The sequence below is a fragment of the Mytilus californianus genome, unplaced genomic scaffold (assembly GCF_021869535.1).
Source record: "Mytilus californianus isolate M0D057914Y unplaced genomic scaffold, xbMytCali1.0.p SCAF_2, whole genome shotgun sequence".
Lineage (NCBI taxonomy): Eukaryota > Metazoa > Mollusca > Bivalvia > Mytilida > Mytilidae > Mytilus > Mytilus californianus.
In genome coordinates, this window is record NW_026262668.1 from 39,188,313 (window position 1) to 39,201,324 (window position 13,012).

Below are 13,012 nucleotides of genomic sequence, written 5' to 3' on the forward strand. Positions count from 1 at the left end.
TTATATGTAATGGTCATTTCAACAGATGGAATGACATCTCACTAATATAATTTCGTGAAGACAAAAAAGATAAATTATTAAAAAATGGAGTATTTGTTCTACTTTAGGTAAAATAAAATACTTATATTTCTCAAATTCCTTTATTTAAAAATTCACACAATGCTATGTAAATCAGCTTTTTCGTGAAATTATTGTATATTTTTTTTAATAATGATTAGACTTAATCAATAAAAATTAAAATTACGCTCTTTCAAACATCAGATACTTACTTTTTTCATTAATGAATGTCTTGTTTTTTTTCTCAAAAATTTCATTTTCTTTATATTACAACAGTCGTTGTTTCTTAAAAAAAAATGATTCTATAGTCTCGTATAAGAATTAGATTAAATATTACTTTACCTGGACCTTTTCCCTTTTCAATTCCTTATTTTTTTGTTCCATGTATGTACCATTATATAATATTTGCTATATTCAAAACTCAACTTAAAATGTTTTTATAATTATATTCTCTTGTTTTCATTTATAATGATTACACAAACAACAGGACTACTGATTTTTTTATTTTGCTGTTTTCCTATTGAAGTTGCTTCAGGGGATTGTACACTTCGTTGGTGCAGTTTTAGTAACAGATAACTATAATAATTAATCAACAATGCAAATGCATTCATGTATAGCATTCTATAGTGCATGGAAAGCCATGTAGTAAGAAAAATAGAAGGGAAAATACGAATTTTCTATTGGACGAGAAGGGGTGAGTATGGTCCAACACAGCTTTAAACAACTGTCACAAAGCTAAGGAATTATTCTGATAAATGAAATCGGATATCATTATTCTTTTAATTGTAATGAATATTCATCACAATCACTCCAATATGCGAGTATTCTGTGTCAAACCTTATTTGATAAACTGCAATGTTCCCAATATTTGATTTTTAAAGTTAAATAATAACAAAGGTTGCCGATTTGAATTTCTACTTATGGAAAAGAAATCAAAATATTATTGAACTAAATAAAAGAACATCAAAATTCTAAAACTTAATGGTTTTTTAAATGGTATGATTAAAATGTTGATACTTAAGGGTAATTCAACAACATAGAAAAGAAAGTATCTTTTACACGTGAATATATTTATATTGTGGTTCTTCACAATGTAAGATTTTTCATATACTAAAACAACGCATTTGTATCTTCGATTCCCATTTTTATAGAAGCTTTATTTAGCAAAATCTTTCAGAATTTTAGGTCCTAAATGCTTTTAACTTCGTACTTGATTTCGCCATTTGACCTGAAGTTCTTCCAGTTGATAAACTGGGAATTCGATATTTTGGGCCTTTGGCTAACAACTCTATAAGGTGTTCATTATTTACAATGTCAATGTCTCCAGTTATAACATTACCAGCGGGACTATATTTGTATTGGGACGATGAACAAGTCCAATGTGGAGGCTTGGAGTTTACCTCCTTGAAGATGAAGGTCCCGAATGCCCTCTTGTGAAAATCTTGGATGCAATAGGTTTTGTGTAGGTATATGAATGACAGGTTTAATCTAATCTTTGAAATAATCAGATATTTTTTTCGGCACAGATTTTTGGTTGAAAATATTGTTAATATTGATGACATCCAAATATAAAATGAACTTATTGTGTTTTTTTTTTCACAGAAAATTCATTGGCTTTCAATAGACATTTAATATATATACATGGAAGTTTGCATATAAGTATTTACTATCTAATTCTCATATATGAAGTGTCTTATATGATTGGATTCAACTGTTTATCTTTGATAGTGGACATTGTACAATTTTAATGTAGTTCAACGAAAACTTTCTTAAGGTTTATACATAACGTAATAAAAACAAAATTTCGAAATTTAGCCAAGGTCCAAGACGACTATTAGACAAAATAATCCTGAAATTTTATCCCAGGACAGATCCGGACAGTTTTAGTTATTCATTTGATTTAAAAAAAAATATTTACTATATTTCAATAATCTTATTAAAATATTTAATCAAAACTTTCTAAATTTCATGCGTCCGAAGTACTTTTCTGGATTAACCTTTATCAAGAAAACTCGAAGCCGTATATTTGAAAGCCAAGATGTATAAGAACCAAAACAGCTGATGATCTATATGATCAAAAGATCCTACAAAATAGTTAAAACCATTCAAGGCCAACTTTGCCTGAGGGATTTGAAATCTTAGTTTCTTTATAATTTCTTAATTTTTTAATCTATTTTCTTAACATGTTTATTGGTTTATTTTGTTTATTTATTTATTAAATGTCTATATCTATATTCATTTTTGTTGAATATAGTATAGTATAATAACCACAAATTTGATTCTAACAGTTCGACCCCATCACAGTTCTAGGGTATAAATTTGTTTTGTTAAAATTGCAAATATACACTCTGCAAGATACACATAGCAATGGGTCTAATTTCCGAATGTATTTCTTTTTATTATATTACAGTATAGAAAAATATATTAATACATGCATATCTTATTACATCCATTAAACAAAGGCAATCACCGCTGATGTATGTAACAAAGCTTGAACATAACAAACAAAGAAAATGATTGGTTAAATTACAATAGAAATTATCTTAAAGCATTGAATTATTTTATAATTGGTCAAATTCTAGCTGTAACATATTGGAAAATTTAAATATTTACAATAATCTCAGATATTTAAATATTTTGCTGATTACAACTACTGTTAACAAATAGTGTTGACAAAATTGTGATTGATAAGTTGTTAACAAAAAATTATATACTTAACAAAATTTTGTTAAAGTAATTATCAAAAACATAGTTTCTGCAGAAACAGATAGACGAACATTGTTGTTTGTTTGATCTGGTGATGGAATATTGGAAGGACAGGATGCAGACCATCCAATGTTTTCTTCCTTATTCTGTTCTTTCAGCCAATCAATAAGAGGAGTGAAATATTGAATTATCGGCAGAGCACTCATGTTTCGACCACCTGTCATTACTTGCATCGCATCCTGCCATGGTTTAGACGATCCCAATTCTAACATGTTCCTATAAAATATTATGAATACGGGCGTTGTTAGCTATATGGAAATACAAAATGAGTTATTGTTAAATATAAACAAAGCAAATACCAGAATGATTGTCATAGCGAATACGGATATTATAAAATCAGGAGGACTTGCAGTTATCTTAATCCTGTACAATTAACAAAAGTTGTAAATACAGCCGGTTAAATTGATATGCACATACTGGTTTTTTTCTTTCTCGGTTTATTTATATGCATAGGACATACCCATTGCTGCCGATTAATTCTATGTGATATGCATAATTAGATATAGGAAGATGTGGTATGAGTGCCAATGAGACAACTCTCCATCCAAGTCAAAATTTATAAAAGTAAACCATTATAGGTCAAGGTACGGCCTTCAACACGGAGCTTTGGCTCACACCGAACAGCAAGCTATAAAGGGTCCCAAAAAAAATTACTAGTGTAAAACTATTCAAACGGAAAAACCAACGGTCTAATCTATGTAAAAACGAGAAACGAGAAACACGTATGAACTACATAAACAGACGACAACTACTGTAATCAGATTCCTGACTTAGGACAGGTGCAAACATTTGCAGCGGGATTAAACGTTTTAATGGTACCAAACCTTCTCCCTTTTCTGAAACAATAGTATAACATCACAACATATATTTACAGATCTTTTGATTACTGCATCTGTATGGACTTACTTATGAGATTTATCCACCAGCATGAATATATTATTCAATAGCTGCGTCAGAAATAGTTTTTTATGAATAATATCTTTTTTTTTGAATCTCCTTGAATTCATAAACCATAAACAGTCCAGGGCAGCTGGAAGAGGGGTCCCTGCTTTTATTTTACATATCTCATTTGCCAGGGAAAATAAAAATGAGTGAAAACAATTACTCTCTACATATAACATTCTTTATAAAAGCCTGCATCTGTTTTCAATCAGTATTCTACAACCTTCAAACCTTGCATTTTCATATAAACTTAAAGAGGCCTTTTTCGAGAATAAAGTACATTGTGTATTTAAAATACGAATTAAAGCTGTTTTGATGCAAATCTTGAAGTTCTTTTCGCGATATTTTATTTTTTATCAAGAAGTGAAATATTGTCGGTCCGACAAAAACTCAAATGAAAACCTGCCATACTCGCATAAACCTGGATTAACCTAATAAATGCGGTATCGTACGAAGTTCTATTGATAAAGAAAACATAAGAAACTGCTATAACAGGTATCCAAAATGTATTGCATACATTAAACTAACCATTTTCAAATTAAGATAAATTATTTATTCATTTAGCAATCATGGCATTTCAGTGGATAACATTAAAAATTTGCCAGGATTTTCAAATAGCTCTATAATAACAGTTACTCCTTCTGTGCCTCATTAAACTTAACGACTTACATACGACACTTTTATAATTCTACTAATTGATTTTCAAAAATCTTCAGCAAAAGAGTGTATCAGGCAAATGACATGAATTCAAATTAAATACTGAAATGAAATTAAAAGTTATTATTACTTTTCGTATTTGTGAACACTTTCTCGCTCGTGATGTGAGTGTCAATGTTTAATAATTAATGAGCTCTGGTCTACCATATGACAAAACAATAAGGTCTTTCCTTTTATTACAGTCATTAGAGTCCTGAAAATGGCTCGAAACATATTTTTTTGCATTAATATCTATAAAGTTACTGCATTTGCACGGCTTAAAAATAACCATGACATTTGTAGATACTGCCTCTTTAACCTTTTAAATACAAATATAAAAATACCTATAATTTTTTTTTGTTCTTTCTGATCATTTGTTATATAAAAATAAGAAGATGTGGTATGATTGCCAATGAGACAACTCTCCACAAGAGACCAAATGAAACCGAAATTAACAACCATAAGTCACCGTACGACCTTCCACAATGAGCAAAGTCCATACCGCATAGTCAGCTAAAAAAGGCTCCGAAATGACAAATGTATTTTTAACAATTCAAACGAGAAAACTAACGGCTTAATTTATGTACAAAAAGTTGAACGAAAAACAAATATGTTACACAGCAACAAACGACAACCATGCACTGAATTACAGGCTCCTGACTTGGGACAGGCACACACAGAATGTGGCGGGGTTAAACTCGGTTTGGGGTTGGCCGTTTATAGTTCAAATCTTATCTCGCGAAAACAAAACCAGCCAGTTATGAAATCCTTTGTTATTTGTTAGATATTGAAGTGAAGTCGTCAATATTCAGATCTTGCAACATATTTGTAGTTAAAAAGTTTGGTCGCAAGAGGTGTTACATAGACAGAAAAGATGACTGTATCAGACTTATCTTTTGATAAGGAACATATTTTAGATTTGACTGATTTATGATGAAGGATATTGCCTTAATAGATGGCGTCAAGACCTTTATTTGCAAAGGAAAGTTGAAAAAAAAATCGTTTCTCCGTGTCATCTTTTCCCATGCCAACCGGTCTAAAAAGACTGTGATGTTCAATATCAGTGATAATAGCTGTAAAATATAATTATAACACTTCATGAATGTTTGTGCATCCGAGGCGCTTTTCTGGATTTACCTTCACCAGGAATACTAAAAACCAAACAATTGTAGGTTGGGGATGACGTTGCGCATGATGTTGGTACGAATTCCATTTTACTTTAAACATTAAAATCAATGCGTTGACGGTTAGCTCGATAAAATATGGTGATTTGGGGTTGAATTGAGTATAATAGGCTTAAAAATAATAAAAAATAAGAATCAAAACTTAAAATACCAATAATTATAACACTTTATTACGCAAAAACATCATGTCCAACGTTTAGTGTGAAAAAGATCCGATTTTTTTTCTTAAATGTTTTTCTCTCCGATTATCATGAAGCTTGGCATATTTCTTTTCCTGCAGCCATTTGCATGGTAAAGCAAAAAAAAAAAAAAAATCACTGAAACAGTAAACCAGAAAATGTCCAAGCATACGCAAGGTAAACATATATTAAGTTTTTGTATTTATGTCTTGAAATTGGAAAAACTGAGATGAATAAGAATTATATTATAAACAAATTTACTTTATTCCTGGTACATGATATTTGCTTGTCAGAAACATGCATGAATATAGTCATTACCGCAATGACTTAAAATAGTGTAGCCAAATTGTCGCTACGGAATAAAACGGTACATTTTGTTTTTTCAATTTAGGTTTCGACCGGCTGCATTTCAAATAAGCATGGTTAGATCATGAAAATAAAACTTGGTGGTAAAAGAACGTAACATAAGTTTCCGTCAAATCACGATGAAAATTCAAGGACGGACAAGTTCTTATTTTACAAGATGTCACCAGGAAGTTTTTGACGTCATCAAATTACTGCAATCGCGCTTCTCGCTAACTAAACAGCCAATCAGAACAACTCGTATAATTATCAAAAATACCACTATCTGCCAAAAATAGCTTTTCAAATGTTTCTCTTTTAAAATGTAGAAATGTTTGTTTTCTTAGTTGCTTCAACTGCATTAACGATGGAAGTAAAAACTTTTGTATACTAGACAATGGAAATGTTTTTTTTGTGCTGTGAAAAGTAGGGAACCCTATCAAACTACGCAATTTTCTTGTAAAAAATCGACATGTTGTTGTTACATAAACTTACAGTCTATATATCTTAATTGTGATGTGAATATTTTAGCAATTTGCAATAATTGTAGTTATAATTGGACTTCATAAGTAGTTGAAATGTGTAGGTGTCACACTAACGATTCAACAAATCAGCATGAAGAACGTTTTGTAAAGGACGGCAACCTCAAACAAATCATAGCTCTTCTATATCACTACAAACCAGTAAAAGTCTGAAATGGCCTATATCTGTACTCGACAGTACTGATTTTCACTCGACCAGTCTGAATTGGTCTGAATTTTACTCGACATTACTCGACCCCAGTCTTAACCATACTCGACCGTACTGATTTGTACTTGACCCTTATCTTTGCCATTGAAAATAGTCTGAACTATTACTTGACCAGTCTGAAACAGTCTTAACCCATTCTCGACCTGTACTCGACCAAAAAATTTGAATAACATTGAAGATATTAGTCACAATTCAGTTTTGAGATTATTTGATCAGCTTGTTTTATTTTTATTTTAAAGGTGATATATATATGTAAGTGTTGATAAATATGGTGTTGAATTTATATTATGTTCATTGTGAAATTTTGGTTTCAATGCCATATTGAATACATTTTAAATTTCAAATTGTTGTTTAAATTTCTAGCCAGGGGGAAATAGCTGTTAAAACAGTTCCTAAATTGATGAAATACAATAGATAGATACAAAAATTAGGTCTAGGTTGGTTAAGACTTAGTCGAGTATGGTTCAGACTAGGTCGAGTATGGTTCACACTAGCTATATATAGGTCGAGCATGGTTCAGACTAGGTCGAGCATGGTTCAGACGAAAATAAAATGGTTAAGTACTGGTCGAGTAAAGGTCGAGTACAAGTTCAGACTGTTAAGTATGGTTCAGACTACAATCGAGTATTATCAAGTAAATTTCAGACCAATTCAGACTGGTCGAGTAAAAATCAGTACAGTCGAGTACAAATATAGGCCATTTCAGACTTTTACTGGTTTGTAGTGTATAGTATTGCTGTTTACTACAGCTACACGTAACCAAATAAATTTGCATAATTGAAACTGAGAGATAAATATTTATTTGGACCAATTTTATTTTAAATTTACATGGCCCTGATTTTGCCTTAAAATTTTGTGGTAGATGTGCCATATGATATTGTCGTTAAGGCATTCAGAAAACCAGAGTGATATTTCAAAATATACAATGTAATCTGTCACGTATTGATTGAAAATTGGCATATTAAAAGATAATACATGTACAATTAGGATATATATGATTATAACGAATTTATGATTTAGCTAAAATATTGAGACATTTGTGAGAAATAAAAATTGTGGTTGAATTTATCATGTTTTTTTTCAATTGGATATTTATGCCATCCAAACCAACTTATTTTCGTGAATACTTTTTTTGCTTTGGTTTAAAGTATTGCCTTTTCCAAAAAATAGATATAAAAGGAAAACCCTAAAACTTTTTTTCCAAATAATTGTTCTTTTCTACATTCCAATGTATTGCATGCTATAATTTGTTCGTTTAGTTTTCTATTGGTACGAAGATCTCATAACTGCAATAAGTATCTGATATTTGTTGACATGAAAAAAAACCCGTACAGAGTGGTATGTATAAATATGAAAAGCAAACGTTCAAAATGAGATAATTCAAAATCAAATAAAAACTTTTATATACTAGACAATGAAAATGTTTTTTTTTGTGCTGTGAAAAGTAGGGACCCTATCAAACTACGCAATTTTCTTGTGAAAAATCGACATGTTGTCGTTACATAAACTTACAGTCTATATCTTAATTGTGATTTGAATATTTTAGCAATTTGCAATAATTGTAGTTATAATTGGACTTCATAAGTAGTTGAAATGTGTAGGTGTCACACTAACGATTCAAACAAATCATAGCTTTTCTATATAGTATTGCTGTTTACTACAGCTACACGTAACCAAATAAATTTGCATAATTGAAACTGATAGATAAAAATGTATTTGGACCAATTGTATTTCACATTTACTTGGCCCTAATTTTGCCTTAAAAATTTTGTGGTAGATGTGCCACATAATATTCTCGTTAAGGCATTCAGAAAATCAGAGTGCTATTTCAATAGATACAATGTAATCTGTCACGTATTGATTGAAAATTGGCATATTAAAAGATAATACATGTACAATTAGGATATATATGATTATAACGAATTTATGATTAAGTTAAAATATTGAGACATTTGTGAGAAATAAAAATTGTGGTTGAATTTATCATGTTTTTTTTCAATTGGATATTCATGCCATCCAAACAAACTTATTTTCGTGGATACTTTTTTTGCTTTGGTATGTATAAATGTGAAAAACAAACGTTAATCAAAGTACTGAAGTACTGAACATCGGATGACCGCAAGTTCTGGAGGATGGTTACAAGCACTTGTCTCAGAAAAAAATCACATCTCTATACCTGAAAGTTAGGTTAAGGTACATAGATATATTTTTTTCTGAGACAAGTTCCTGTGTGGATGATGAATAAATGACAGGGAATTCAACCTCATCGTAATAACTATTATATTGTAGTGATATAATCATTTGTTATCAGTATACTCTGGTTTGTTGCTATATATTATATTAATATTTGTATAACAGTTATATATAATTTTCATCCATTTGTATATCATTCTATTCTACTATTCTAATGATAGGACAGTGCAAGTGCATGGTGGACACTCTTCTGTAATAATTCGTTTTTCTAATAGATTGGATTTGAGTAGGCATTCATATTTTCCCGCGGTTGTTGCAAAACGTTCTTGAGATATTCTTCCGCATGCGTTAACACAAATTTTCGGTATTCTTGATTTGTTATTGATATATATATTTCTCACGACAAAACATTTTCATATCATTTATCTATGTTCTTAAAAATTATTTTCATGAATATTTATTGATGAAATTAATATATAACAAGCGATAAGGACTGTTATTTTGCACTCGATAATATCCGCGTAATTATACGAAATACGTTCGGTTATCAGTCAAAAACGCAAGTCCCGTGGGTAGAAATGTCTGTGACAACATAACACCGGAATGCCCCCACGGTCATCCGCTGTAAAAATGAGATAATTTAAAATCAGGTCAATAATGGTGAATTGGAATTGCTATCTATTTTACTCTATTTGAATTTGTTTATAATGAACAAAGTCCTTTCATGTACATTCTTCATACGAGCACTTTAAAACTTTGAACTTCACTAAATTTTACCAAGCGATCTCGGAGGAGAATTACTCATTACAAAGACTAACGGATGGACTTATGAATGGAAAGTACAAAGACAAAAGGGCGTAGAGACAATTTCTACACTCAGGCTAAACACACACACATACACATCGATATCTGAGTTTGAAGGACAGTAAAACAACAGTCATCAAAACACAACATCGAAATGTTCGAACACTTATTTGTCTAGTTGCACTATGTAGATACAGCTGTTTCACAAACCACGCCTCTTTTTTGATGATTTTTTTCGTTAGATAATCAAGAATTTTCTAAATATACTGCTTTAAGTTTAATCAAAGGAACTAACGTGAAATAAAACAAATTTTAAGCAGCAATAACTGTCCTATCTTGATTTAAATTTTCAGTTTTACACGACGAACGGGACGATTTTTTGTTCCCTAATGTTAATTATCCTTTTTGGAGACGATTGTGTTCCTTTGGTCCTATCTTACGATGTTTATATATCCCAACTCAATTGCTATGCCCGTGTTTGTAGTGATGATTTAAATTTCAATGAACGTAATTTATGAATTACTGGTAAATTATCAAGTCAAGCTTTTGCATACCCACAAATTACTTAAACCTTTACTAATTTCTTTCATAGATACAAAGATTTGGTTTGGAAGTTTGGTCGTACCTGTAGAAAACTTATTACAAATGGGATAGCACATCCTAATTTTTACGGTGATGTTGTTTACCGTGCCCGTTAGTTTTGATACGATCTGCATAAGCTTATCGATCATACAAACAAACTTATTCAAAAAGATTACCAATTTAAAGCGGTATTTAAATCTGTTAATATTGTTTTGATCGGTATGAATATTGATTTTGTTATCAATGAATTGAAACCCAACTAAAAATTATTGTTATACACATATGCACGGTCCTTCATTCTGTCGATACCTATATTTTGGCATTGCACAAGGTCATGTTTTACTCTGATTATTAATGACGAATTTTCACTAGATCTGTTGGATTTGTACTGATTGATAGCTAATCTTAGATACATGATTTGTTTGGTTGTTATTGGCTTTGAACTAGATTTCAGTAATTGCGAGTACTCTCAGATCTGTGTTTTGTGTTTTTGCTTGTTGTTTTTGTGCTTTATATCGATCTGATGAGTTAGGCCCTTTTCAACTGATTTTTATAGGTTGTTCTTATGTTGTGCTTTTACACCACTGTCCAAGGTTAAAGGAAGGGTCGGGCGCCCACACACATGTTTAACCCCACCACATTTGATTCTATAAGTGTCTGTCTAAAGTCAGGAGCCTGCAGTTTAGTGGTTGTCGTTTGTTTCTGTTTATACTATTTGTACTGACTTGTCCGTAAATATTTCATGATGTTTCCGAAAGTTGACTTACATTTATTATCTTCTTCGTTACTTTCCCCTCTTTTGTAATTTCCCCTTATTTACATGATCACGTTAATAATTCAGCATCATTTATTGACATATCTGCCAGATTCCGGCACAGTGTAAGTTTATAGCATATTGAAAATTTGAAGAACTGTTTATTGTAAGCATACACAACATGTATTGTGTTTTGATGACGTATAAAACGTAGGGTAAATGGCAATGATGACAAAATATGCCACGTCACCAGATTATTTTTTTTTTATTGTTTCACAACCGTTTGTTATTACTTGTAAACACACAGAGACAAGATTACACTATAAAAATGTTCTATAAATATTCAAATACCCATTTTGGTAATTTTTGTATGATTCATAGCACCCCCCTCATTTCGATATTTTTAAAGTATGGAAAGCAGTTTGTGTCATAATTTGCATACATAATTTTTGATACTTGTAGAGTTTTCAACACATTAAAAGCTGTTAACACCAATTTTGACCCACAGTTATGTTACCAAACTTGATATATTATTATTGCTTTTATTTTTTATGTGAATGTATGGAACACAATTAGTGTCATAAGTCAACTTTGTATTTTTGTATGTTTTGGCAAATTGTTTTGATTGATAGGTTTTATATTGTGTTTTCATTTGTTCTTTCAGCTTTTTACCGTTCACTTTGGAATTATACTCACCTGTCATCATTTGTAATCATTCATTGAACACCAGCATACCTTTGTTATTCATGCTACCTTGTGTTAATAGAGTGGATTATATGACAATAAATATAACGGTTATCTTTAATGAAGTCCATTATTTAATGCCCAGCAAAAAATAGATGGGAGTCATTACAGTAAAAAGACTTAGGAGATTTACCTGGCTAGTGATGTAACTTACCTGGCATTCAAGATGGCTGGTATAGAAAACAATATTGACTCTGCATCAAGTACTACATCCGAGATGATCAACACTGCGGATACAGATAAAAGATTACGCACACTTACCGAGAGTGGTAAAGAACTTTTTGAAAACAAACAAAGAAAATTTCTGTTAAAAATGCAAATCGTTAAAAGTGACCTTCAGCTTTTAGCAAGAAACATCGAGCCATATTCTAATGAATTAACATCATTACAGGAGCTAAAAACAGAATTTATGAGTGGAACTGTCCGTTATGACACAATTTGTAAAGAATACTTAGATTTTCTTTCGAGGAATAACACTGCTGAAGGCATGAATGAGGTTCATAAACTATCAGGTGAAATGCAAGATTTTACACACTTTGTGGAAACAGAAAGTAGACGAATGAACACATTCATTAATGAGTTACGTGCCATAGAGAGAGAAAATTCCTTAGCTAGCAAAAGTTCTAGGAGAAGCCACTCATCCAGAAAAACACATAGTTCCTCCTCTTCATCAGTTCTTGTAAGAGCAAGGGCCAAAGCTGAAGCTGCAAAGGTGAAAGTTCAATTTGCAGAGAAAGAAACTTTGTTATTGAAGGAGAAGGCACTTCTTGAAGAGAAAAAATCAATAGAATCAGCAAAAGTCGAACGCAAGAAAGCCGACATTGAAGCCGATTTAGACCTGCTTTCTCGACAGAAGGAAGCAGCAGCAGTTGAAGCAGAGGCTGAAGCCTTGCAAAATGAATGCGATGAAAATATGTCACAGGTGTTGCCTGATCAACCACCGCTTGATTCGAAATCAAAAACTGCCGCATATATTAATCATGTTCAGCAACAAGTTAGTTCAATTCATATCGAAAAAG

At 31.3% G+C, this 13,012-nt stretch overlaps 1 protein-coding gene across 2 annotated transcripts in view; it reads right to left on the bottom strand.

Moving 5' to 3' along the window:
• Window positions 1–2,434: 2,434 nt before the first annotated feature.
• Window positions 2,435–13,012, bottom strand: part of LOC127727919 (angiotensin-converting enzyme-like) — a 141,043-nt gene continuing 130,465 nt past the window's right edge. For both annotated transcript variants that reach the window (XM_052235071.1, XM_052235070.1), the window contains exon 13: window positions 2,435–3,039. In XM_052235071.1, coding sequence (XP_052091031.1) covers window positions 2,772–3,039 — 268 coding nt within the window. In that variant the 3' untranslated portion in view covers window positions 2,435–2,771. The remainder of the gene's footprint in view (window positions 3,040–13,012) is intronic.